At 38.3% G+C, this 27,984-nt stretch overlaps 2 protein-coding genes across 2 annotated transcripts; one reads left to right on the top strand and one right to left on the bottom strand.

The window, feature by feature from the left end:
• The first annotated feature begins 525 nt into the window (after positions 1-525).
• cngb3.1 (cyclic nucleotide gated channel subunit beta 3, tandem duplicate 1) lies at positions 526-12,148 on the top strand. The gene is made up of 17 exons (XM_042400193.1): positions 526-618; positions 1,479-1,482; positions 2,094-2,181; positions 4,498-4,652; positions 4,746-5,045; positions 5,122-5,330; positions 5,426-5,476; positions 5,567-5,653; positions 5,774-5,838; positions 6,248-6,370; positions 7,319-7,460; positions 7,664-7,823; positions 9,032-9,129; positions 9,380-9,463; positions 9,628-9,746; positions 10,296-10,448; positions 10,643-12,148. Exons 1-17 carry the CDS (start codon positions 526-528, stop codon positions 10,809-10,811), a joined length of 2,100 nt encoding a protein of 699 aa, XP_042256127.1. The 3' UTR covers positions 10,812-12,148.
• Positions 11,803-27,971, bottom strand: nsmaf (neutral sphingomyelinase (N-SMase) activation associated factor). Its single transcript, XM_042399776.1, has 31 exons — positions 27,862-27,971; positions 24,505-24,591; positions 23,713-23,791; positions 23,294-23,355; positions 23,002-23,038; positions 22,805-22,855; positions 22,103-22,174; positions 21,803-21,850; positions 21,550-21,602; positions 21,248-21,377; positions 21,085-21,156; positions 20,886-20,994; positions 20,571-20,747; positions 20,266-20,345; positions 19,932-20,022; positions 19,464-19,527; positions 18,768-18,819; positions 17,268-17,388; positions 17,000-17,131; positions 16,877-16,919; positions 16,622-16,788; positions 16,312-16,423; positions 15,772-15,830; positions 15,569-15,636; positions 15,406-15,473; positions 15,205-15,328; positions 14,993-15,076; positions 14,387-14,537; positions 13,509-13,611; positions 13,146-13,255; positions 11,803-12,614 (listed from the first exon to the last, which is right to left on the bottom strand). The coding sequence occupies exons 1-31, from the start codon at positions 27,897-27,899 to the stop codon at positions 12,520-12,522; spliced, it is 2,739 nt and encodes a 912-aa protein (XP_042255710.1). The 5' UTR covers positions 27,900-27,971; the 3' UTR covers positions 11,803-12,519.
• Positions 27,972-27,984: the final 13 nt, after the last annotated feature.

Genomic DNA, 27,984 nt, shown 5'->3' on the forward strand with positions numbered 1-27,984 from the left:
AATTGATTATGTTATATTGAAAAATGCATTCAATTCTGTGTTGAATGTAGAGGTAAAGCAGAGAACTGACATTTATTTCAGTAAGATTAATGGCAAAAAGAGTAACCAGTTTGTAATAATAGCAATAACTCTGATTATCAAACCTTCAGTACTGTGACTGGGTGTAATTATTATTAAGAAGACATGTTTGTATTCCATATCAACTATCGCCATTACTTATGTGCCAATAAATAAATGGTCCATGTTAAATTGCCACTTTGCTGGCAAGAAGACAGTTGTCTTGCGTGACACTGATTAGTGGCACTGATAGCTGATCTGTTGACTCTGGGAGAAAGAGCACTCCCCTTTACAGGGAATTAATGGGCCTTAGGAATAAATTACCGCAGTCTGTTGTTTGGATGTGAGGCGTGGACTACTGTGGGTCATGGGATTCTTGTAAGGATTAGTGATCCATGGAAAAAGGGGTCTTCAGGAGGAGAAGTGGATGAGCAGGTCTGTTCGCTGTAGTCCACACACAACCGCACCATGTTCAGCAGGTTGAAAAGGTTGATAAGGGCGCCCGAGCCTCCCCCTGCTCCAGCCGCTGCCCCACCTTCTGCAGCAGCTCCACCAGCGAAGGTAAGGCCTCGACTACTATTATTACCTTTGAAAATTCAAGAAACTAGAATAGAAATGTACTTTTGAAAACATTTGTTTTACCTTGACATTTGTAAAATCAATGCATTTTACTTGCTAATTTTATAAAATTGTTAATATTTATCAGCTGCCCCCTGAACAACTGTCTGGCAGTTTTCTTACATGCAAATATTAAGTGAATCAGCTTTTGTATTTTCTTCTTGTTTGTCACACACATGTTGTTTTAAGGTAAACAGTAAGAGCCTCTGAAGCAGCTTGGCACTGATAAAAACAGTTGTTGTTGTAGCCTCAGCAAAGAGGCTGGGCCTAGATGAGCAAAGTTAAGAAGGGAAAGACAAGAATTAATTGCCAGGGTCATTGTGTGAATTAGCAAATATCAAAACTGAAGCCTGGGTCTGGATTTGTTGTAGTAGCATTTTCAGCATTTTTAGATGCACTTGCAACAAAATAAGTCATACAACCGGGTCCTACTCTGTCTCATAATTTGTCTCTCTCATTTTCGTCTGTTCGCTACTTCGTTATTTTGTCTTTCCAGGAAGAAAAGCCTCCTGAAAAGAAGGATGAAAATGAACCGCCAAAGAAGGAGGATGAAAAGAAAGAAGAGGAAAAGAAAGAGGAGCCAAATAAAGAGGAAGAAAAGAAAGAAGAGGAGAAAAAAGAAGAGGAGAAGAAGAAAGAGGAAGAACCCAAAAAGGAAGAGCCGAAGCCAGGTTAGAAGTCTTGCTTTATTTAGTCTAACTCCATCCATCCATGTTCAGTTTTATACTGATTATAATGTTTGCATGCTTGTTTTCCAGTAACGCCAGATTACGCTTAGTGTTACATGTACATTCTTTACACAGACCTGTACAGACCAGGATTTGGTGTTATTTTCTATGCTCTATATTAGTTTTTGTGGAACATTGTGTTGTATTGGACTCTCTTTATACACTTTGATTTTAAGTTTTGCTAAATGGAATGACATGGTCATGAACTGAACCATATCGAGTGAACCAGTGAACTCTTATTTACTGACTGGAAATGCAGCACCTTTCTTCATAAATATAATGCAGAAACTATCAACAACTTACTGACATAAACGCATGATGCAAACATTCTTATGTAATGGCAAGTCTTTCGGTGCACAGAAATGCAAAAAATGTTGACACTCAAGTTTTATTACAGTGATGAAATGGTGTGTGAGTGTGAAGAACACTATGCTGTAAATTACATGCATGGAGACTAATGTCATATTTTATCAGTCTGCAAAAATCAGATGAGGATCAATCTTTTTTTTTTTTTTACAACAACACTGGTATATAATGCAGAAATGAGTGATTTCAGGTTATGAGGGAACTGTTAAGCAGTTGGTTCACTGTGTTGTTCTTTTTGTCTCGGGTATTAATAGCTGCTGATATTAGTATTAAATTTCATTTTTTAGAAACAGATTAAAATATCTTGCTATCATTTTCTTACAGCTCCAGCTCCTGCCCCTGCTCCAGCTGCTCCAGCTGCTCCAGCTGCAGCAGCAGGTGCTGATCCTGCCAATCCAGAGGGGGCTGAAGGGTAAGAACACATCATGCACCTAAAGAAATGACTGATCAGATGACAAACTAAAAGTCAGCATATAATATTATTTTTAGTACTGATGACTGAATTAATTTGCCATTCATCTGTCATCTTAAGCTTTCAAAACTCACTTTTTTTTTTGCTTTGCTTTGACTGTTCTCATGGGACTCATATTCAAAATTAGATTTCGGGCATGAAAAGAAAGCATGAGCCCTTCCATAAAGTAAGCAGGAAAGCAGGAAAGCAGGAAAGTGCCATTTTGGAAACTAATTGAATGATAGTACAAGTGTTCAACTCAAGCATTAACTGCTGTGGAGACCAGATGACAGATGGTCATCTGAAATTGTCGAGGTTGAGAAGTTGTAAAAAAGGCTTAAAAAGGAGCGCTGACATCTGTGCACAGATAAATGTGGGAGAAGAAGATATATTATCTCTGAGCTGAATGTTTATGTTGGATATCAGATGTTTTATTTCCTACTGATCTCACAGATCATACTTCAGTATGATTTTTTTTTAATCTGACTTGAGACCATTTTATCCAGAGAATGTTAGAAAATCAGGATTCTACACAGAGATTGGATAATCACAACAATTATCTTCTCTTGCCGTACAACAAATAATTCATAAATCAACAAAACCTTTCCATTATGTGTCATTGGACCATCTTGTTCAATAAGTGTTTGTTAGTCAGTGTTAGTGATGAGTTACTTTGTTTGCCTGTTTGAGTAAGAAGAAGATGACAGAGAATAATTGTTTATTACTGTTGATAAAAGAGACGATTGCTGGATTGGGAAAACCTGCACAATTTAACACCTAAATTTGAAGAATGTTTGTATTTTCAGCTGATATAGTTGGTACTGCATCAGGGCAGTGGTGGAAGAAGTACTGACATTTTTACTTAAGTAGCAATACCTCACTGAAAAAATCGCTTATTATTACCTCTGAAATGTAGTGTAGAAGCAGTATAAAAATGCATAAATTGCAAATACTCAAATAAAGCACAAGTACTTCAAAACTGTACTTTGGTACAGCACTTGACAACACTCTGCACTCTAACAATCTTTCAGGTCTTTTGTGTTGCCTCCAGGCTGAGATCATATGAGATTAAATTCACTGAGCTCTGTTTGAGACAGGAAGAGGATGTTTTAAACATATATTTTAAGCATTTAAATCACCACTCAACATTATAGATGCATTAAGCAGTGCCGTTTCTATGTCTCTAGTCACTGTATTCAAAATACAAGTACTGTGATACTAGCTGAGACTGTAGTAGTGATTAAGAGCTACGCAAATAAACTTGACTTGGCTGAGAATACTTTGATCCTGCTTGAGGTTGAGCTCTGTCCATTTTAGGAACTCCTCATTAGTTTCTAGGAATCATCGTAGCGTACTACATCAGCTTCAGACAGCTTACATGGACAAGCTGTCATTTAACTTCAAATGATTTGACTTTAGGCACTGGGACTAGGGACTGTTGCTCCAGTCTGACATCCAAATGTCAACATCTTGTATTTACTTTCCAAACAGGATACATTAATCCTTTTCATGTTATTGTGCAGACTGACTCTATATAACTCCCCACATATTATTTTATCTTTCCTTACAATAAGACACAGTGACTGTACGCACTGCAGTAACAGCAGCCACAATAACACCGTGACTTGCAGCCTGTGACTCCTAAAGTAGGAAAGGAGATTAGGAGCTTAGCAGTATTTGTGACTGAGATAGAGACAGCATTCACATGCAAGTTGGAGAGTTGATATATTGTTTTTCTGATAATGATTTATATTATTTTTTTGCAAGACAGCTTCAGCTGAAATAGTCTTGTCTAAAAGAGAAAGAAAAATTATCTTAATCATATTTTCTCTTAGAGGTTTAGTTAAAAGTGGAACAGAAATCCAACCTGTTTGTGGTCTCGCCAATGTTTGGCCTCTTAAAGAGGTGATGTAGGGTAGTGTGTCCGCGTGTTTTTTCTTCTACTACAGATGCTCAATAGTGATAATTATAACATGAACTACACTGTCATACCTGATAATGTTATTGAGAATAGAATACTCATTAACTGAGAATGCTCTCTTCTGGTTTATAAAAAGGAAATTCTTATTTTAGCAAAGTAAACCTCCCTGTTCTTTTTGTCCCTCTTCTCTTCTTTCCTTACAGCTCTTATTATCATTTTTATATTATTATATTTTATATTTAAATATTATTTCTCTCATTAGGACCCTTCTCTTCCCTCCCATATAATTCAGTGTCATCTTGTCTATGGTATTCCTTAATTCGTCTTTCTTTTTTGATTTGTATTCCTGTTTTCAGTGAAGAACGCCCTCCGACTCCACCTGTTGTCTACACCCGTTACACAGATGACTGCCTCAGATTTGTGATCAAGAAGTTAAGAGAGCGGACGCAGACGCTCAAAGAGAAAGTCAGCGACCCGTATGCCACTTCTCCGGAGATCACCCCACCTGTCAGTAAGTAATGGCGAAAACAACCCAATGCATACATACAGAAAACAAACCCACAAAGAAGTGCCATTTAACAAGTCATCATTCTGTTCTGTTCAGCGCCCATTCTGAGGAAGGAGGACTACATCAGATTGAAGGAGGAGGAGCGCATCGCAAAAGAGGAAGCGGATAAGAAGAAGGCAGAGGAGGCGGCCAAAAAGGCAGAGGAGAAGAAGAAAAAGGATGAGGAGAAGAGGCTGGAGGCAGAGAAGAAAGCTGAGGAGGAGAGGCTGGCAGAGGAGGCCAGGAAAAAAGCCAAGATCCTCCCGGACATCAACTGCTCCTGCTTCGAGGTCCTCCTTCTTCCCATAGAAGAGAAGATGGATACGATCCTGGGGACCACCATAGATCCTTTCACAGGTGGGTGAGCTCATTGCAGGCTAAGTAAGTAATGAGATGCATAAAAATACTGAAATCTGTGTGTTTGTCTCTGCAGATCGTCGGTACATAAGCTGGTTGACTTTCGTAGCGGTGGCATACAATTACAACGCTTGGTTTTGCTCTGCCCGACTGGCCTTCCCTTACCACAACCCCTTTATGAACCCCTTCTGGATAACTTGTGACATTCTTAGTGACGTAGTGAATGTTATTGACATTGTGGTTTGGCAGCCTCGGCTTCAGTTTGTCAAAGCCGGAGACATTATTGTAAGTCACAATATCATTATTGTATTTTGTGTTCCACACACATTCTGAATGTTATCACTGTATATAATTAACATAAATACTTCTATACTTTGCAGAAAGACAGAGTCTTGACTAAAGAACATTATCGGAAATCGCAGCGATTTAAGGTGAGAATGTAATATGACCAAATCAAATTACAGAATTAAACAAACTTGTTGTGAAACATAACCAAATTTCTGTTTTTCCTCTTTTTGTAGACTGATATGATCAGCATCATCCCCTTTGACCTTCTCTGCCTGTATTTTGGATTCTCTTCTATATTCCGACTCAACCGCTTCATCAGGGTAGGCAGGCAGCTGATTATTTTTAACTGAAGATGTAAATGAAGAAAAACAGGGATTTTTGTTTGTGTGACTTCATAGCTCCTGTTCAGTTTCTCCTCTTTTATTCCTTGTGTGTTCTAGATTGAGTCTTTCTTTGAGTTCAGTGATCGACTGGAGAGTATCATGGCAAAGGCCTACATCTGGAGGTAAATGCTTGTGGAGTAAATACAGGAGTAAAACAAGCCTCCATGGAGATTAACACTGATTTTATTGAATTCTTAGTACAAAGGCTAAATATTTTTTTTTTTATTGTTAGGAATATGAGTGGGCTCTGTTGCTAAATTGTTTGGATTAAAGATTGGCTTTTGAACATCATCCATATTATGTTGAATTAATTATTATAAAATTTTCTTCACATTATACATCTTCTGCTGATTTCATGGCAATATACAGTGTATAAAGTACCAGTCAAAAGTTTGGACACACTTTCTCAGTCAAGAGAATAGGAAGGTGTTGGAACTGCATTGGCTATTGATTCCCACATGGATCAGTGATATTTTATCTAATCTACCTCATCTATTATTGTCTTTTTCTATTGCTCTCTTTCTGATGCAGAGTGGCTCGCACCACAGGCTACCTGCTTTACATGCTGCATATCAATGCCTGTATATACTATAGTGCCTCAGTATACCAGGGTCTGGGAAAGACCTTATGGGTGTATAGTGGAAAGGGCTCAGCGTACGTACTTTTTACATTTGTCTTGTTTATGTTTGTGATATTTATGATTTAAGGGCCATTAGTGGCATTGTTAGAGTTCTCCATGGTGCTTTCACGCCGACATTCAGGCCAAGTGTCTCTGTCTCTCTCCGTGGTGCTGAAACACTGTGAGCCCATCCCTCTTTCAGCCTCTGTCCATGGTGCTGAAAATGTCATTTAGTCTCTCTATGGCTGCATCTGAAATCACTATTTTCACTAGTTTGCCATTTTATTAAAGTGTCCAAATTTAAGCTCTATACAGCACATCAAAAATTCACACAGTGGAATGAAAAAAGTAGCATCCATCGTATGTACACTGCTTCCCAATCCCACAATTCAACAAGTCACAATTTATAGATATGAAAATTCCAGTCATAATTACTATAGAGTAAATTACTGAGTATCCATTATATCAGGGGCAGTTGGAGTGATGCCAGATGCAGCCTATCTGTCTAGCTGGAGCACCTGTAAATGCCCTAACAACCACAAGCATCATTTAGTCATGCCCTTCCAACCACCCAGAATACCATAGCAACCACCTACTGACACCCAAGAAACCTTGCTAACACAGAGAAAGCAAGATTAATGTGGCAAACACCTAGCAATACCATACCAACCATTTAGCATCACCTCAGCAAAAACCTAATCTGATACAGCTTTATTTAAGAAGGAAATGTGTAAACTTTCTTCAGAAAATGTACCCTTTACCAGTGTTACACCATCACTGTTTTTATGTATTATGTACCCTTTAATGATTCCATATATTTCTCTAAATGCACTGTGACATTCCCCTGTCATATGGGTTGTATGTGTTATTGAAAAGAGCAAAACATAGCATGAAGGTACTATAGTGTCTTTTTATTAAAATGAAATAAAGATGCTTTGCTGCATGTTGTCTGTGTTTTTTCACTCTTTACTGTCCTTCCACAGGTACCTGCGTTGTTATTACTATGCTGTGCGCAGTCTGATCAACATCGGGGGTCTTTCAGAGCCTGTAACCATCTTTGAGATTTGCTTTCAGATGGCTAACTTTTTCATTGGTATCTTTGTGTTCTCCAGTTTGATTGGACAGGTAGGAGGATTCATAAATCTATCATGTGGCAAATGTTCGAGGATCTTAGACCAGTATATTTGTCCCTGTCATTCAGTGTGTTACTAAGTACTCTTATCTATTCTTAATGCACTTCTTATCAAAAGCTTTTCTCTGCAATTGTAGAACATATTTTAATTTAATTTCTTTTCAACACTCTCCCTTTCTTTCTTTCCTTCTTTCAGATGAGAGACGTCATAGGAGCAGCAACAGCAGGTGAGACATATTTCCGGGCAAATATGGATGAATGCGTTGCCTACATGAACACCTATACGATCCCCAGGCATGTCCAGAACAGAGTCCGGACCTGGTACAACTACACTTGGGCTGCTCAGGGCATGTTGGGTGAGTCTTTTCTTTCTTTCTTTATTAGGATTAGCACCAGCATTGCATTGGCTATTCTTCCTGGGGTCCACCACACATACAGTCATACACACTACACTATACATATACACTATAATCACATAAACACGAGAAACAAAACAGCTCATCTCATAGGATGAACAATCAAGTACCTATAGAAGAAAAACAAAATTGTCATCTGTTCAACAGGAAAACACTAGTTTACTAGTTTACTAGTTTACAAACACACACAATTCAATTATGGTTCCTGAAATGTTTGGAGATACTATTTAACGATATTTTAAACCTATCTTTTGTATTTTTTTAACAATATGCACTGGCAATGAATTCCACCTGCTAATGGCTCTGTACATTACTGTTTTCTGTATCATATATGTTTTGCTTTAGGCAACATGAACCTTCTTTCTGTTGCATATTGATTTTGATAATTGTGTTGAACAAACTGAGAAAATAATCGTTCATATAATATCTTTGGTGCTCTTGTCACCAGTATACTTCTGATTAAACTTAACAAAGCATAGGTGGATCTCTGACTGACAGCCCAGTCTGTCATGTATGTCTATCTGTAAGAGCACTGTAAAGCACAACATGCAGATTTATTTTGAGCTACTTGTAATTTTTTTTTAATCTGTTTCATTGAAGCACTGGATCAAATCATGAAACACTAACCAATCTGTTACAGAACTAAAGCATTTAGAACTTGTCTGATGACATGTGGTGGCATAGCTTTTAAAACTTTACTCAGTCTCAGAGCACTTTATCCCAGAAACCTGATGAGACACTAAAACTCTACTCAAAACCAAACTGATGAAACTCTTATAAGATTAGTTGATGCATAATGCAGGATACAGTACTACAGAAAACTGGAGAGGACATGTGTTGTGTTTACTATCTTCCTTTGTCTGTTTTTCTCATGATCACAATTTTGTTATCTTGACAGAACAAGCTGTGCTTTGTTGTGGTCACAAAATCACAAATCAAAGATCAGTAAATAGTAATACACACTGATTTTTTGTAGGGCCTCTTCAGGCTTCCATACTGCATTACTGCATTTCAATTAAGAATTCCTTTAAAAAAAAAAAAGGCAAACCTGTTGGTGGGATGACTGAATAATGATGAAGTATCATTTACCTGCTGCCACGTTTCTCTTATCCTTGTTTCCTTGCATGCAAACACGTTGTCACCTTCAGATGAGTCAGAGCTGCTGGACAAGTTGCCTCTGGTGATGAAAACGGCCATCGCTGTGGACATCAACCTGGCGACTTTCCAGAAGATTGCACTGTTTCAGGTGTCGTAACATTCACTGTGTTCTTGCATTAGAGCTGGGAAACCAGCCTGTGTCAGGACTGTTGACAAGAAGACAAACTAAACAATCAGCCCACAGTCATGAAATCATATGACATTGTTTTAAAAGTTTACCCTATTTTTCTGTCAAGACACATTGGCTGAGAAACAATGAATGTATTTGACTACTTAACCTAAATATGGAGTCAAACAGCATGATAATAACTGTAGCATACTGATATTGTTTCTTCCAGGGCTGTGACCAGCAGATGTTGGTGGACATGTTGCTGAGGCTCAAGTCTATTATCTTTCTACCAGGAGATTTTGTTGTGAAGAAAGTGAGTATTTGTGAGAGCGTGTCCGTCTCAGTGTGAAACAGTTGGATAAAAAGATTGTTAAACTATGGTGATGATCATGAAGTAAACAACCAACAATATGACCGAGGTTTTGTGATCTGAGTGTAATGCTGACCTGTGTTTCCATCTTGCGCTCTCCTCTGCAGGGTGACATCGGTAAAGAGATGTACATCATCAAGAGTGGAGCGGTGCAGGTGGTGGGAGGACCTGACAACAGTATTGTGTTTGTCACACTGAAGGCTGGCAGTGTATTTGGAGAAATCAGGTTAGTCTGCAGGAGCATTTACTAATCATGATGTACAGTACAGTGTAAGGGATGACACTTATTGGCATGATAATTATAATATATTTGCTTTGGTCAAATCTTGTGCCATCATATTTTTCTTATCTTAAAGCTAAATTACACCAAATTTTAACATTTACAAGTCTGTTTTAAGCAAGAGGGTGTAGTAAGAATAAATTGATTTGCAAGCTTAAAATGCTGTACCTTTGTTACAATACGGGCATATTAGCATGTTATAAAGATGCTACTTGTATCAAAGTATGAATAACCTACATCCTGCAAATTAACTTATGTTTTCTGAACAGTATCAACTTAACAAAAGCAGTGCATATCACAGGGCTGTTGCATTAAATTGTATTATATTGTGTGTTCGTTGTTTGTCCCATGCGTTTCCAAATTGTACGGAATGCCAACACCGACTTTTTTTGTTAGCTGAGTGTTCTACCCTTAATGACCAAAAAATTCATATCAAACCAATTCTGTGTTAACTGTCATGGACAAGTGGTTTATTTCTGCTTCCATCTCCCACAGTTTACTACAGTCTGCCAAAGATGGTGGAAACAGGCGCACAGCAAACGTTAGAGCACATGGCTTCGCTAACCTCTCTGTCCTGGAGAAGAAGGACTTGTTTGATATTCTCGTCCACTACCCAGAGTCTCAGAAAGTGTTGGCCAGGAAGGGAAGGTGAGTCATGTTCTAACTGTGCTTGCGCAACAGAAAGAAGAGTTTTAGTCAGATTTTCCTTAAGTATGCAAAGGATTTATTGTGATTATGGCTGTTTTAGTGAATTTTTTTAAAACATCAGTCAAATCCTTGTTATACTACTGTACATAAGATGCAGCTTGTTAAGGATTGTGTGTGTATGTGTGATTGTAAAGGAAACTGATCAAAGCCAAAGGCCCTGCAGGTGCTAAAACAAACGAGGAAAAGCAGAAAGGACTCACCCTCTTTGGACCGAAACCACCAACACCAAAGCTGCTCAAACTCTTTGGCAATATGCGCAAGGTAAGTTTTCACACTGAGGCAACATTCTTCATAGAGAGATAGCTGCTGAGTAGCAGGTGGTGTGATTTAGCAGTAAACAATTTGAAATAAGCCTGAATTTGTCAATTTTTGGAAGCTAAGTAATTAAGTAAATACCTTTTCACTTTTTAGAAAAAGTATTTACTTAAATACAGTTTTAGAACATTAAATCTACCAGAGAAACTGATGAGCCTCTAGTATAGTATTAACTTTGTGTCTTTTTTTTGGTCTTTTGTCCACAGAAAAATGCAGCGGAAAAGAAATGAGATATGTGATACTTCTGAGCTTCAACATTTCACATTTGAATCACTTATGTTCCACTTTTCATTGGCCACTGAAAGGCTCACAAGGCAACAGATTCACAAGGAGAGTTGTGACATTGTTCACTTGTTGCAATTTCTAGTCCATTCCAACACCAAAGCTTTCAGATAAATGATGTGACAGTCTTTAGCACAAACATTTAACTGAAACCAATGAGATGTAATGAAAAGTTGCAGAAACTGAGTGGAAATGTAATTATAATCTAATAATATTCACCTTGTAAACTTTTTGCTTTAGATATAAAGAAATGTCTAAGTTTCGATTGATTAGTGCCAGTAGCCAAATCTTTGTATGTATATTGTAAATTGTGCTTCATTTTTCACACAAAAGAGGACATCTTTACTACAAAATGTGTTGTTTTGTTACCTCAGGATGAGCTCTTTCACACGCCAGACTGTGATCCTGTCTGTAGTTATTTAGTTTGGACTCTGGAGTTTGTTTTTTAATAAATGAATTAGAAGAACTGGAAAGTTAGCGTGAGCAGCATTAGCATTGATGTTTCTATGGACACTGTGATACTTGTTTCCACCATGAAATTTACCACTATTGGAAGACATTATAACAGACATAATTCCAGCCTGTCAAGCTGAAAATTTTCTCCATGAAGAAGCAAACTTTGTACAGCCACCTTTCAAGTCTACATAAGGTATTTCATACTCCAATGTTAGTTGCATGTTGGGGTAGCACTTTTAATTCAAGACTTGTTAATTTGTCCTCTTATTCTTACGCTTGCTGACACTTTTTATTCTTTTCCTCTCTTCCATTTTCATAAAGCACTTTTGTACAATTTTTTGGATAACTGCTATGTGATTATAATTATTCACAGGTTAACTAGATAATACTATACATTATGGTAACAAAGGAGAGACAGGAAAGATACACTTTAAAAGTCAGTGTTATTTGGTAATGATAACACCTGAGCAGCCTGAAGCTTCTGACAGACATTATGAGTCCACTTCACAGAATAAAACGCACATAAAGCTATAGAAACATGATTGCTAATTTAAAAAAGCAGTGTAACATGACACATAATAAATGGGAAAATAAAAGTACAAACAATTGCAGAATAGGCTGAAAACAAAAGTGAAAAATAAGGCGTGTACACTGTTTTAGTAGCTTCCTGTTCTCATTCACAATACTGCAATTGGACATTTTCTCTCAATATGCAGAAAGCAATTGATCTTAACATGACCTTTTGTTTAGTTTTGGACTGACATTTTGTTGAGACTGTGACCATCCTCCCCCTCCAGCTGCTCTGTGATAGTGTACATTTACAGCAAGTTCTGGAGTCTTCACGGCTGTTAAATGAGTCTCTGTTCAAAGTCAGATGTTTGGGTCTTGTAGTCTGCAGGATACTTGGCCAGTGTCGTCCAGTTTATTGCACTGGAAGTCTTTTTCTAAAGACAGTTCTTTAACTCTGGAGCTTCCAGAAGATCATCTGTCTGTCCTCTCCGCCTGTGATCACTGTGGTGCACAACTCATTCATCCACATGGCCGTGACCGCACCTGGGCAAAGACATAATAATTATCTCTGTTTTCTATAAACATAAAGCATTCAAGAACATAAAAATGAAACTTTTTATATTCCAACATACTGCATTGAAAGTGCTACTTGTAGCATTTTTACCTCATGAAATTGTTACTACATTACTAACAAAGATTTTCAGCTTCATCTGGCATCTGCTATGTGTTTTATTGTGAGCCACTGGTTCAGATTTGGTGAGCAATCCACCAAATCTAGTTTTGCCTTCTATATAAAAGGAAAATTGCTTCTGGCACAAAACTACTGACCACCAATGATACAGCTAAAGCTTTCAGAATTTTATTTATATATAGATGGGAAAAAAAGAGAAAAACTGATGGAAAAAAACGTGTCTCAGAGATGTAAAGGTGTACTCCAGCACCCAGTGACATCACTGTTGGGTGTGGTCAGAGGTGAAACAGGCTTGAAAGTTGAGGGAAGCGAAAACATTGCTTTTAAGTCTGGTGTTACATTATTCTTTAACCAGGTGAATGTTGAATGAAGATAATCTGTACCTGAGTGTGCAGGGATCCTTGCGGTGACAGTGTTGCTGAGCAGGTCCCACAGCAGGAGGTCACCAGACTGCCCCCCACATAGCACTGAGCTCCCGTCCCAGCAGAAACACCTGGAAACACACACAAATATTAAAGGTTAAATCCTACTGACTTCCAGATTCCACTATATACTGTACATGTTTAAGTACTAATCCTGTTCTGAATTAGGGCAAAAAACTGTCACTTCATAGTGGAAAAAATATATAATAATGGTTCTTAATTAGATATTCTATGACTTCCTGGCTTTCCAAGGACCTTCTGCTTTGGGTAAAGCTGTAATTTGAGGTGAGAGTCTTTCCTGCTCTGCAGTTGGTGGGATCTTACCTTTGCTCCTCTTCAGCTTTCACAGATGAGATCACCATTCCCGTCTGGACATCAATAACCTTCATGCAGGAGTCAGCACCAACACTGAGAACATGTCGACTATCTGAGGATGCAAAAAAAAATCTGTCATTTATTTTAAAGTCTGGCATGGTTTCTAGGCAACCCGAAGGTTCACTGTCAGTTGTTTCTTAAAGGCTAATTTACTTTTCTAAGACAGCGGGACTAGGCTAGTTTAGGTTGATGTCTCGTCTTTCTCTACTCTCTCAAAAGGGAGCAGATTTGTCACACTGCTCAGATCTTCAAAATTCACTTTTAGGTGCCCAGATCATTTTCATGTCATTTATCAGTTCAGCTCTGATAACTCACAATATTGTTTAGTCAAAGACAAAAAGAAAAACTGAGATGTCCACTTCTGTAATGTTGGCAATCAAATTGCCCTGGTTTTGGCAGTAAAAGTCCCTTTGACTCATACAGCAAACCAAAACAAATATATGCCAGCCACTTTGATACAGTGTTAAAGTTGAAATGCTTTGTAAGGTGTAATAAGGAGCTTAAAGAGCAAAACAGAACCAATTGCTGTAATGACTCTTGAGAAAACAATATTTTCCCCCAACTGAAAGGCAGTCTGTAGGCTCTGATGAAAAGTGAAGCCATCAATCAAGAAGCCCCTTAATTGGATTGGTAAATAGATATTTATCAAAGGTTTCTGCAAAGGCACACCTCTAGCATATACCTTGTATCAGGGCAGATTGTGTAGATTACATATATATAACCTACCAGTTTCACATAAGGTTGAATTCTAAGACTTTCTCTTCAGCATATAAAAAATAAGTCCAGACTTTGCAATTACACACCAACCAGAGCGGTTGAACACATACCAGGACTAAAGGCCATGTGATGGATGGTCCCAGCGTGGCAGTGGATTTGCTGCAGTGTTCCATAGCTGCTGGTGTCCCAGATGGTGACGGTCCCATCCTTACAGCCAGACACCAGCAGAGTCCCTGCCGGATTCAGACCAATAGTGTTCACCTGAAGATGAGAGAGATACAAAGACAGAAAACAAGTTGGTTCATTTTCAGCGCTGCTTCTACTTTTCAGTGTTGGACAAACATGTTTATCTTTCAAGATAATTTGGTTTTAAGAGGGTTTTAACCTTTGTAAGTATGTTACAAAAGTGAATATCATTTCTATTATTCCATACAACATTAAAATATGCATATTGGCTTATCAACTACACAGGCTATGAGAAAATAAACTTTTTCCACCCTGATAATGAAGATATGTTGAGTCACAAGTCATAACAGCCAAACAGGCAGAACCCTGACCTTGAATCAGACCCCATTAAGCTCCATTTCTTCTGTATGCATCAAGGATATTATATCAACTTTACAATTTTGTAAATGGTTTAAATACAGACACATTTCTTCAGTTTATAAGTAAACCTTACATATAGTATGTAAACCACAGTTATCATCCTCACTCACCCCAGCGTCATGTTCCAACTCAGCCAGCAACTCAAACTGGGATCTCTTGTGACTGGATAAGCTATCAGAAGCACACTGCCAGACCTGTGACATGAACAACATGATTCAATGTCCTCAACTGGCAATTAGACATTAACTGAGGGTTTAATCATAAAGACAAAAACCGTCATGTTGTCGCATCATTAGCGTGTTTCCGAGACCCTTGAACTTACCTTGACAGTGGAATCCCAGGACGCCGTGTAGAGCTTGTCGTCAAACCAACACATTTCACTGACGGCATCATCGTGACCCATCAGCGTGTCCTGCCGCCTGCCGTACGGGATGGAGTAGAAATAACTAAGGAAGAGGAAAGTGCGGGTCAGCTGAAGTTTTATTTTAAAAACAAACCAAATGTGGACATATTTTATACGTACACATTGTTGTCCCACGAAGAACACACTACAGTTTTACCATCTGCTAGCATCAAACATGACGATAAGGCCTGAAAACAGTCCAGAAGTTCAGAGAGAATCAGAATATAAGAGAAAGCAACACAGAGAAAAAAGGTGAATGTGAAAGTAAAGTACAGCTGTATACCATGTTAGAGAAAGACATGCTTCTCTGGAAGTCCTTCAACTCTTTGGAAAACATTTTAAGTGTTGAGTCTGGAAGAAAGAGTGACACAGTTAACGTGCTGTACAAGGTGGAAACAATGGAAGTTGTCCTTTTATCACCTCAACACTAATCTACACTGACTTTGTAAAAGAAAAGAACAAGAGCTTGAAAAATGTTTTCCGGACCTTGAGATGTAGAGAAAACAGCTGCTCCGTCTCGAGTCACAGTGATGCCCGTCACAGCCCTGCACATTCAGCAGAGGGACTCAATTATTTAAAAACACACCACAAACCTGAATATCCTGAAAAACTTCTGCAAGTAAACAAATACATTGGTAGGAGAACTTGGAAGTACTTTATAAGTGCAATATTCTGAGGTCTTAAATATTTCATGTCAAAAATAAAAGTGTTTCTACACAATGACCGACAAAAAAGCAGTTAAGTGATCTAGAGATGCATTTTTTCCTGTTATTTTCTGAACTAGTTTTACAGCGGCCACCTGTCCTCAGCTGTTCCTCTTTTACGCAAAACAAGTGTTCTCACAATACTTTTTAATACACTGCTATTTGCTTTAACACTGCAGCTGCCTGCTACCTTCTTGCTTTGCATGCACTTCCTCATATACATACCAGAGCTTTCATTTCACTTTACACAGTTGTGTGTGGATATGAAATTTTTATGTGTACCCTGACCTAATTCTAGCCAACTGGATGCCTCCTGACTTACTCCTTATGGATCTTGTGGCTGGACACTGGTTTCAGATTGCTCATGTTTGCCCAGGCCATCTTCCTGCTCTCCTCTGTCAGGTCTTCAAAGGATGAGTCTTCACCCGGAGAGGCTGGGAAACAACAGAGAGAAACTTACAGTATGGATATGTGGAGATACCATCACTTTCACTGCAATACAAAAATAAAGTTCTCCATTCAAAAAACAACTGGACTCCATATCAGATCACTTGTCTTATCACCATGGTAGCAACGTAACTGTGCTGTGTGCAGTTTCTCACATCATTATATATGTGTTTCTGCAGTGCTACCTGGAGACAGCTCGCTGACTTGTGAGTTGAGGCTGGAGCTTCGAGTGATGTTATGAAACCTGGGTGTGATCCTCTGAGGGTGAGGGCTGGTGAACAGCTGTTTAGGCGTCTGGCCAAACTCCAGTATCTGTGTCAGCATGGCGATTCTCTGGTCAGGGTCCTCGATGCTTTTCACAGACATGAAGGTGAAAGTTAGATACATGATGTAGTGGTAAATATTTGGAATGATAGTTCTTGAGGAATTTTCTTTCATACCTATCACAGTCGATGCCACCCTCATAGGTCAGGGGGTGAAACACTGAAAGACAATGAGATAAATATTAGTCTTTGTCCATTGTTGGTGGATTTAATGTTTAAATTAGCTGTCATCTATTTTACCATTATGGGCTGCTACAGCTTCACTGCCTCTCTGCTTAAAACCAAACACCAGGTCAATCCACTCATGAAGGTGCTCTGACACGTACTGACTCTCCAGGGCCGTCTTGTGCTTTTCAAGAAAATCACTGGCATCTGGTGTGATGACAAACAAGACAATTATACATAGACTGAAAGAACAATTTACCAGTATGACAAGGATGACACGAGACAGCTGGGGCCAGATAGAGTTTGGATGTATATGATCATCAGATGGTCAACAGGAAGTTACCTGAGGCCCATGGTGGGAGAGTGACATCACAAACTAAGCTTCCGTTCTGCCTTCTGCCCAAATCAAGATTCAGTCTGTTCTCCAAGAAGCTGGAGTCATTCCCATAAAACTCTGGAATCAGCTGCATGACAGAAGAGATAAGTCAGATAACACATGTAACATGTCTATCTACAGAGGAATCATATCAAAACACCACTACAGACTGCACTGGGAGACATGAGGTACATCCCAGTTCCCTTGATTGCATCCACGTTTCCCTCACTTGCCTCCTTTCCTTGCATCTTAGTTTCTCCCACTGAAGAGAGACTCAAGGAAAAGATGCGAGGAGAGTGAAAACAAGAAAATGTTTTTAGAGAAATGAGACATGACGCGAAGCGATGTCTATTTCTGATGACAGCAGCAGCTGATCACAGCTGGATCAGCTGTCAGTCGGCTTTAACAGCTGGAGTGACTTTTGATGGAGTTTGTATCTGCACACATGTTGACTATGCTGATACAGTTATCACTGCCAGCAACTGTTTTCTCTCTGCAGCCTGTAACCTGTTTAACAAACACCTGCACATAAATAAAAACCTGCATTCTGTATTTATACTTTGTATTGTGTCCTGCTCAGACACATGAACCATTTCTACTGGCAGAATGCGTTTATATTATTTATTCATTATTTGCATCTGTATTTATTGATAGTCTGATTGTGGATTCATTATTTAATAACCCAGAATGTGATTACGGTGTCATTTTAACACTGGGAATGACTTATTTGGCTAAATGTTTCAGGGAAAATGGAAATGATGTAACTCATATCAAACCTGATGCTCAGCCTCATGTGTGCCTGAGTGGATATGATGAAAAATGATGTAAAACTGATTCTTGCTGGCAGACTCTCCCTGACTTTAATTTAATTTTATCCATAATTAAAGTTAACAGGGGAAATAACAGATCACAAAAAGAAAAATCTAATAAATGAAGAAAGTTGTTTATGGATCTTTTGTTGATCAGTCCTACAGTTAACACAGATTTACAACTAGATGGTGAATCAGAAAACAAATAAAATATAAAATTTTAAAAGATTAATTTGTAATCTGTCTCCACTCAGTGATGTTGAGATGTATCAGATCAGTCTGACCAACTGCAGCACCCAATAATTAACTGATACTCATTTAAGGGGTGTGTCGGCCAGTAAAGACTTCAGGAAGGCTGCTCTTGTGTATCCTCACTCATGGCTCCTCAGAAATAAGCAGAAATAAGCGCTTTGGGACAACCTCCATGATGGTGGATCGTAACGGCTTCCGTGTTAAGCAAGGAGTGAGGAACGATCATGCCAACAAATAACTATTACACAGGTAAAATGATCCCATCCATGAGAAACTTTCTGATTTTTCCATATTGTAGCCACATTATAGCATTCAACTCTTCACTATTAAGCAAATATTTGGGGAATATGGCCCATAGTGTCTCACTAACATAACGATAAAATGTGCAATAGATTAATATTTATACCTCTTTGAAGTCCGTGGCCCCGTCTAAGCAGTTTTTCCATGTTTCACCTATGCTGTAACAAAATAAATACATGTTAGTTCATACAAACAAAATAAAAATAATATCTTAAAACTTTTTTAAAGCCCAAATACTCAATTTAATTTAGTCATTTATAAGATTAGACTGTTAAACTGTTAAATACCACATTTCCTCACTTTTTCATACATTACAATTTGGCATGTTGTTATGTTCATAAACTGTCAAATTGATTAGAGAAATACCGTAATCATGTTTAGTTGTTACATGCTGTTCAGACATGATTTCAATTAACACCAGTAAATGTGAATTAAGTGTGTCCAACAGCCAGTTTCAGTATTCACGGGGTGTTGAACGTGGATCACACTGAGCTGTTATTTATGGTGAGCTATGCAAGACAAAAACACGCCTCACGCAACAGGGGGAATAACATTAGCTCACATATTTACAATAAGTGCAAAAGTGAACAACAAGTAATTAAGAAACACAAATAACAAAAAAAACCTTAAATTCTATCATCTAAGTTTACTTTCAAATTACAGTCTGCATTGCCTCACTGATGACAAGACATTTTAAAAACATTATTTTAGTTGTAGGCCAGATTAGTGAACTGATACAATGAAAAGTGTTTGTTCACTTCACAGCTGAAAATGTATGTTTGACTCAACAGAAATAATTTACCTGTTAAACATGCGATCTGCATGATCATAGCGGCCATTCTGAAGACACAGCATGTGCTCTGGAGCTGCAGAGGAGAAGACAGAAAGTATTCAAATATTATCTGGAAGATAAAAAACAAATTTGGCTTAAGTGTTTCAGCAGAAACAAAGAACCATGTATCAACTACTTCTGTACTGCTCCCATATGAATTGTTTCCTTTCATGCTCTTTAGAGAATTTGCTTCTGCTTTACTTGATGAATTTTAATGCTATGTTAGTGTTTGACCTTTTAATTAATGAACTGACAGGCTTTGTACCAAACAAACCTCAGTCTACAGCAAACCCTGATGTGATGTTACAGTAAATACAACCACGCACATGAAAACAGACGGTGTGGTTGAATAGTGGTCGAAACGCGTATAAACACACTGAATACAGACGGCATGTGCTGCGGTTTGTTGTGGATGTGTATTAGTATTTAAGTACATACCAACTCTGACTAGGTAAAAAAGGACATAGCCTGGAGATGAGTAGTGGCTGCCGTACATGAAGCGAGGCTCAGGCATGCCTCTGTAGCGAGCCTGAGAACGAGAGAATGAGTCAATGGTTACTGAGGACACTCAAAAGACACAAACATGGTAAAAACAGCAAACACTCAACTGAACTGCAGATAGAGAAAGAAAGATGACTAAAGTTTGAGTCTTTGCCCAAGATACAGTAAGTTAAATAAAACCCACTGACTACATCTATAGTAAGAATTGAATAAAATGTGCTCAAGCAGTATTGTCTGTTTTTGCTCGTTACTCTAAGCAGCAGAGTCTCACCAGTAGCCTGTCCAGTCGTTCTTTGTTTAGGGCTCCCACTGGTTTGTTCAGGTCTCTGAATGTAGCGGCGTTTGTCATATCTGAGAGACGGAGGAAGGATACACATTAACACTGGATACATCTTTAATATGTGTGATTACAGTGAGAATCAAACCTCTACTGCTCTACTGGCTGAGCTAGGACACACATAAGTACATTCATTGTATCATCAGAGGTGGAAAGTACTGATCTGATGCCGTGCACCTCAGGCCTCTGCAGTTTGTTGTATATTAATCTATAAATATCTGCCTTTTCTGTTGACCCACCCAGCTGCGTGCTTGTATAGTCCGCGATGACCCAGGGGAAGACGGGATACTGGGAGAGGTCGTTGCAGCTGCGGTCAGCCAGGTTATTGAGGTGGAGGAGATACTGGTAGTTACTCAGATGGCCACGCTGCCACTGCAGCATGTAACTCTCTGCCGTGTGTTCTGTCATGTGGTTCTCTGAGGAAAAAAGAAGAAAAAAATGGTTCCAGTTATGGAATGTGTGTTACAGGGTTTCACCAAAGGCTAATACACAAGATATTTTAGGAACTGAAGACACTTTGTAATAAATTCATTACTGTCTTTGAGTTTTCTCACCCAGGAACGTGGCGATGTAGTAATACATTTCATCTCTATCTGCTGTGTTGTAAAACTTCAGGTAGATGTCAGAACAGAAGTCGTTCTCAGTACAGAACACCTCGAGACCCTGGGTGAGGAGAGACACGTGCGCACAAACACATCATTAACCTATTTATACACTAAACTTCAATGACAGTACTCACAGTAACGTACTCACCAGTGGTCTGAGTCCATGACGTCTTTTGTAGATTCGCCTGACTCGGTGGAGTTTGATCTGAATCACCTGTTCCTGAAATGATAAGTCATAGAAAAACAACATAAATACCTGAGCTCATAGTTCATTTGCATTGAGGTGAGGTGTACTGCAGGGGTCAGCTCACTGGGTATCCGTTGAGTGGCTGGAAGTAGAGGTTTTCATCTGTTATGCAGACGTGGCCTGGATTGCACACCAGAGGCATGACCATCTCCACTGCACACTCCATGTGAGGCTTCTCAGCAACGCTCTGAAAGCTTTACATCATATTCCCTGATTATTTGTAGTATCAAACAGCTGGATGTGACACTTTTTTTGGATTATTATATTACATTAAAACACTGAAAGTACCTAACACAAATAAAATGGCCACAAAAAAAACAAGTCTGTGATGTAACAGACAGTGGAGGGAGAATCAAAGCAACATACCAGTTTTTGTCAAATGATGATCTTGCCAGTCGTGACTGTAAATTGGCTGCAATCTAGAAACACAAATGAAGAAATGTATAATTGGATTATGCGATGTTACTTTATAATCAAGGATTGAAGGAAGAAGGATTATGTGGAGTAAATACGACAGGTGGAATGAATTATTTATGATTTTGTTTCCTAGTGTTTAACCATCTTTCAGGCTTTAAAATGCCTTCTATGTCCTTGAGGTTTGAATGTCTGAATGACTCACCATTGCAGTCTGGTCTCCAAGCTTGTCCAGACAGGATGCTCTGTGGAGCTGCAAAATTGACCAAATTAAAAAGGAGCAAAACAAAGCCAACACATACCAGAGCATTTAAGCAAATACAGCCAGTGCTTTGATTTATGTGCTCCTGAGTCTCTTTTGAAAAGAAAGATGGACTAATCATGTAACAGCTTAGTTCATTTAACAATTACACTCTGCTCTATTCTCCAGTCACTGTGTTAACACTAGATGTTAGAAATTTCCTCTCAGACCTGGAGCCATTATTGTTTTGGGATAGCTACATACCTGAAGTAACGTTTGAACGATATCTTCTGTTTTACTCCAAACCTCCAACTGAAAGGTCATCCTGTTTGTCCCCTTTATTCAATGAGAAAAGAATGATTCATTTAAATGAATGAACACATCTTGGAGCCATTTCTGAGTTCTCTACATAGATTTTGGGTTAAATGTATCTTTATGGCTACAACCAAATAAGTATAGATCTTAACGTTGACATAATTACATGTGAAATTTTACTGGACTGAACCTCCCTTGTTGTCAAATGTGATGCCTCGAACACACTGTACCAAAGTATCCAAATGGTCCAAATCCACATTTTATCTGAGCCTGTGATCACTCAAATGTGATTGATTGAATTTCATACATACATTTACCTCGACAGCAGAGTTTTGCTTTAAGATTTCACTTTTTTAGTTTCAGTTTAAAATTATTAGTAATAATAATCAGCTCAGACTACGGTCATCACTGTCTTAGGCTGTGGCAATAACATGCTGTTCTTGGTGCAGCCAGAACAACCAAAGGGAAGATGTTTTTTAAGCTGAGCATAAAAATGGGCTACAACATGATAAATGCACAGACTTGCTCTTCAGGACTTGCATGAATGGATTATCATAGTACAAACACAGCAAAGAACACAGTGACATCTGTGCAAACAGCTGAGAGCACATAAAGATCAGGAGATCCTGTGTTCAGCTTCGGTTGACTCACCCTTTCAATCCTGTAAGGTGCTATGACATTACTTTCTTTGATGTAAATAACCTGCAATTAAAGTGAAAATGGAAGTTGTTTATTTACTTTGAAGACTTGCAACAATAAATAATACAATTAATACCATGTATTAATAAATATTTGTACATGAGGACTGATGGATGTCGTTCAATATCCTAACGAAAATGATAACTCACCTGTCCACATAAAATAGAGATTGTAGATGGTTTAGGTCTATGAGGAAAACACAGATCAAATAAGTTCAAAAGTAAAAAAATATCACTTTAGTCCTTTAATTAAATAATGTTTGAAGGGAAGTTACCATCAGCACTAAATCCAAAATTAAAACACTGACACTATACCCCAATAATTTGTAGATGTTGGGTTCAAACATGGTTTCTAAGTGTTGTTAACATTTATAGGCTACTTTAAAGTGACCAAACCAGTTACACAGACTAAATACACATCAGTGTGTGAAACCATGCTCACTCATTGAAAGGGTTGGTCTCGTTCTCCAAAAACTCAATCTTCTTACAGTCTCGAAGAGGAATCTGCAGTTACAGAAACAGACACAGAAACGATGTACAATAATTTACAAACACCTGGTTGATGTAGAGACAGACATAGAATGTATAATACAACATCCATGCACAGATGTTTGTCATTTCAGTACTTTATCCTTATTTTTTCGTTTTGCTCAACCTGCATATATACTGTTAGTTCTTATAATTTCTGCTTTTTGATAGAACATGACCTTTTCATGATTCCAATTTATACATTTTAGTGCTGTAACTGCCAACTTCATTATTTTTTATACATAATTTCCAGTTAAGTTGGAAAATAAATCATTTTATCTGGAAGCAATGGTTAAAAGACATAATATACGTGAAAATATGATTAAAACAAACCTTTATAATTGGCTCTTCGAGATCCTCTGGATCAAAAATGATTGATCTGGAACAGACCTTGAATGAGCCTCTGGTTTTTCTGGAAGGAACAAAGGCAACACTGTTAACAACTAGCCCCTTCAGTTTAAAATAACCACACTAATACTAATAAGACTGCACAAAGGATCATACAGACATAACCTGATGCATGAACGGATATTGTGCACAATAAGGAAACAGCTTCAACAGTTCTTTTGGATCAGTAGTCGATATCGGCTGATGCCCAACGCCCAGGTATCAGTACTGGGAATAAATGATGATCAGTGCATCCCTATGCTTTACAGTGGTTTTTTATTAAAGGCTCATTAATAATTAACTTTTCCCCCTCAGGTGGATGTAATCACAAGAGGCACAATGTACTGATTATCACAATCACTGTGTAAACACAAATTATAGTATCATGAATCTTCCCTATCTGCTTATTGGGTGTATATTCCTCTTTCTTTGACCTGGCAATAGACCAAATTTATGTGAATATCTTGTTCTGTCCGGTTGTTGAGTTTCTTTTAGTTTGCTCAAGCCCTCCTAACAGGATAAGATCATGTTTGAACAGCTGCTCTTTACAAACCAAAAGAAATACAACAAGCGTTAAAGAGTTAAAAGAAGCCTCACTTAACAACACATCTAACATTAAGGTTTTCAACCATTGCTATTTTAGTTGTAAGTTCACAAAGAAACACCATCCACAGTCTTTGATGTTACAGTACAGTGATTGGAGTTATTAACTACAGATCATTTCTGTTAATAAGTTACCTCTCCTTGGTTGAGCTGGTTGTCACGTGGTACGTGGTGTGCTGTTCAAAATAATATTCCTCCAAATCCAGCAACAGGAGAGAAAATCTGGGGAAGAACAACAACACAGGATTGTGAAATAACAGAAGGCAACAGCTAAATGTCAGCTACAGTGTGTTGATCATGTAAACAAAAGGGTCAATGCACCAGTAAAATCAGAAAACCCAGGATTGCAACCAGCTGTCACTCTGAAATTCATTGAGGGATCTTTTAATACACCGATTAATACCAGACATTTTAATCTAAGTTATTATTTTTCTGATGCTGTTAGATGGTTTCATGTTTTGTAGACACAACTGTTAAAAAAGCCAATATTTTTAATGATCATCTTCTGACACACAAAATGTGAATTGATCATCATTAGGACAAACTCTTTAATTACATATGTGAATTTAGATAGTATTTGTTTGGTCAGAAAATGTTGGATTGGGCCTTTAAATATAAATACTTGTGTTTAATGTTGAAAACCAAAGTAATGTAGCTAAAATCAGTCACCTGTATTGGATATTCAGGTTTGATCATGCTAGCATTGTCTCTCAAGATGAAAGCATACATTGAAAACTTGAAAGCAATGTTGCAAATAGTTTTTTTTTTTAAAGGAACAATCAAACTTTCTGGTTAACGGCTAGCCTACACGTTTTGCGGTGATTGAAGCTTTTTTTCACTTTTGATGAGGTGACACAGTTTCCCACGCTCTCTTTTGTTTGTGCTAAGACAGGCTCAACACATCTGGGACATATACTGAAGTATCTCTGCAACTCAACCTGACAATAAAGCGTCTCCTAAAATGTTGGAAAGTTAATTCAGGGCATCACTTCACTGTGGGATTTTTAAGCATCTAGCCTATATCTCATTGACAACTGTGACAATGATGCTGTTTTTGTCAAGATTTAAACTACACTTCCCATAAATCTTGTTGCTCCATGTCCTATGTGCTCATTCCTATTGGAAATTATTTCTGGTTGAGCCTTTCAACCATTGCACCGTCCATAATTTCCATAATTTTGTTTTATTTGTTTACTGGACAAACAGCAGCTTCTTCCCATCAAATCCATCCTACACAGTACACAAAGTGTAGCACTGAGGCTGGTAACACTCCCAGTCTTCCTTGTGTTAATCTGCTTTTATTAGGATCATTATGCCATACAACAAATTTTGTTGGCGTTATAGTGCTATATAAAGAGCTACATGAGGCATCTTTTGTCAGACCTTGTCATACAAGTCACTATAAAATAATAATAATGTAAAAAAAATTTAGAGAGTCAGCAGGATCGGTCCTGCAGCTCTCTTTAGTGTGAAATATTTCTGCAATGCATTAGTACACCAAAACACTGTGAATAGTAATGTGGGTTTAAATGTGTGACATTCTCACTTCCTTCACTTACAGAAAATACACACCTCTGTCACTAGCTTGAACTTTCCCATAACAGCATCATAAGCACATTTTAAACACATTGCAAGTAGATGTCAACCACTGATATATCCAGAGAATGACTAAAGCCATTGTGGCAGAGCAGTATATCTACATATCAATACAGTACAGTGAGTTGAGCTTGGCACAGCTGCAGGAGTTGGGAAATACAGTTGGTTGGATGCAGTTCATAAACATTCACATCATCATAATGAACACAGTAAACCTGGAGGCAAGAAAATGAGTTGGAACTATTTATGACATGTTGACTTGTCATAGCAGGAGGAGCACAGGTGTAACTAGTAACATTAATAATGGCTGAAGTGTCCCAGGAAGGCATTTCAGTGAGTCAGCAGGATCAAGGTCCTGAACTGATCCACCTCAATGAACTGCAGCAATCATTGATGTAACTAATCACACCTGTAGTGAAAAGGTCTATATGCCAAGTTAAGGCGGGAAAAGCACTTGTTTAACTAATAATACTAATGATGTTTGTATTCCACTTAGCTGATCCAGTTCCAGTTTACTGACATGGTTTAACTGGGACAATTAATGGAATGGAGCCATCAGTCGTGTTATTATTTACACGTCTGGAATATGACTTCTGTTGAAAAATGCTGGAATTCTCCTTTAAATGCAGTTTCTTTTTCAGTGCCATTATAAAATTCTGTGTTTTTGCTGTCATGTTAGCTTACATACAAATGATTCCAGTGAGTTCCACGCAGTGAGGTATACAGATTGTAAAAAAAAGAGAGCACTGGTATCGGATGAGCACTCAGTATCAGCCAGTAGCATGAGCTGAGGTACCAGAATCAGTATCGGGAGAAAAAGAGTTTGATGCATCCCCACAGTAAATATGTGAAAAGCTTTGTATTAGTATGTGAATTAGATCTTGAGGCGACATCAATGGAGAGTCATTTTTATATGTTCACCACATTGTTATCACCTGCGATGATTGAGGCAAAAGTGTAATCAATCTTTAAATCTGATTTCTCTGAACACTACACTAACAGACACATTATAATTCAGTTTCACCACCAGTCTTCAGACAGCTCTTCACAGCTGTTGCTGAAATTGTTTACCTCCATTCTTCAGAGCTGAGCAATTCTTCTTCCTAGCCAAGTAGATCCTGACTGAAAGTGCAACGCCTCACAATAGATCAGAACCACAGGCAACACAATTTAAAAGCTTTTAAAGGATGAGTCATGTGATCCTTCTGGTAAATTTGGAACATATATAATTCAACAAAGACTTATTCAATACTACTTTCATTTGTTCACTGTAGCTTCTATATGGTCAATATGCACTTTAAGACAGTGTTTCTCAGACTTTTTCACGTCAAGGACCCTTAAACTGACACAAATTAAACCAGGGTCCCCCATCTGATAAGATTTTTGACCAAAATAGTCATACATTCTGCCATTGTGTTACTTATGGATGGAATTATAGTGAACATAAATTATTCACCATTTTGCTGGTGACCCCCTGGAACCCTCTCAAGGACCTTTGGAAGGTATTTTTTAAGCTTACATAATGTCATTTTGAGAAACTTTTAGGATTGTATGTGTTGTTCTCTTCTTCAAATAGAGAGGACGTGTCATAATAGTTAACTCTGAATAGACCAACACAGTAGGAAAAATTGATTAGCAGCAGCTGACAGTCACATATTCTACTGCACATTAAACTCCTGCTCCTCTCTGAGGCCACTCTTTCTGCCTTCAGTAATAACAGGGCATCACACACAGACAGTGCAGCTCTCATTAGCTGAGTGGCGCAGCCTGACGTTACTAATGAGATCACACAGTCGAGAAAAAAACGCTGCTGCTGCAAAGCTCGGGCTAAACCCGCAGAGAGACCCCCCTTATCTGAAACAATGTGATGTTAACACCAGGTGAAGGACCACAAACCTTTCCTTGGTTCGTTCTCGCGTCTTTAAAAAGGCCATGACTGCACACCATCCTTTGTAGAAACTGAACACCGACCAGCCTCCCTGTAAACACGGAAACTTGCTGAACAGTATCACGTGACTG

Source organism: Thunnus maccoyii, chromosome 21, assembly GCF_910596095.1.
Source record: "Thunnus maccoyii chromosome 21, fThuMac1.1, whole genome shotgun sequence".
Taxonomy (NCBI): domain Eukaryota; kingdom Metazoa; phylum Chordata; class Actinopteri; order Scombriformes; family Scombridae; genus Thunnus; species Thunnus maccoyii.

What these genes read in the sequence shown, in the direction of transcription:
- cngb3.1 (XM_042400193.1), top strand. Translation starts at nt 526, where the DNA reads ATGTTCAGCAGGTTGAAAAGGTTGATAAGGGCGCCCGAGCCTCCCCCT. An exon ending in GGAGATCACCCCACCTGTCA is followed by an intron (nt 4,653 to 4,745) that starts GTAAGTAATGGC and finishes TGTTCTGTTCAG; the next exon opens with CGCCCATTCTGAGGAAGGAG. An exon ending in GGAAATCGCAGCGATTTAAG is followed by an intron (nt 5,477 to 5,566) that starts GTGAGAATGTAA and finishes CTCTTTTTGTAG; the next exon opens with ACTGATATGATCAGCATCAT.
- nsmaf (XM_042399776.1), bottom strand. Translation starts at nt 27,899, where the DNA reads ATGGCCTTTTTAAAGACGCGAGAACGAACCAAGGAAAG. An exon ending in TCTCTATTTTATGTGGACAG is followed by an intron (nt 22,856 to 23,001) that starts GTGAGTTATCAT and finishes CTTTAATTGCAG; the next exon opens with GTTATTTACATCAAAGAAAG. An exon ending in TCACATGGCCTTTAGTCCTG is followed by an intron (nt 13,612 to 14,386) that starts GTATGTGTTCAA and finishes TTGCATCCTCAG; the next exon opens with ATAGTCGACATGTTCTCAGT.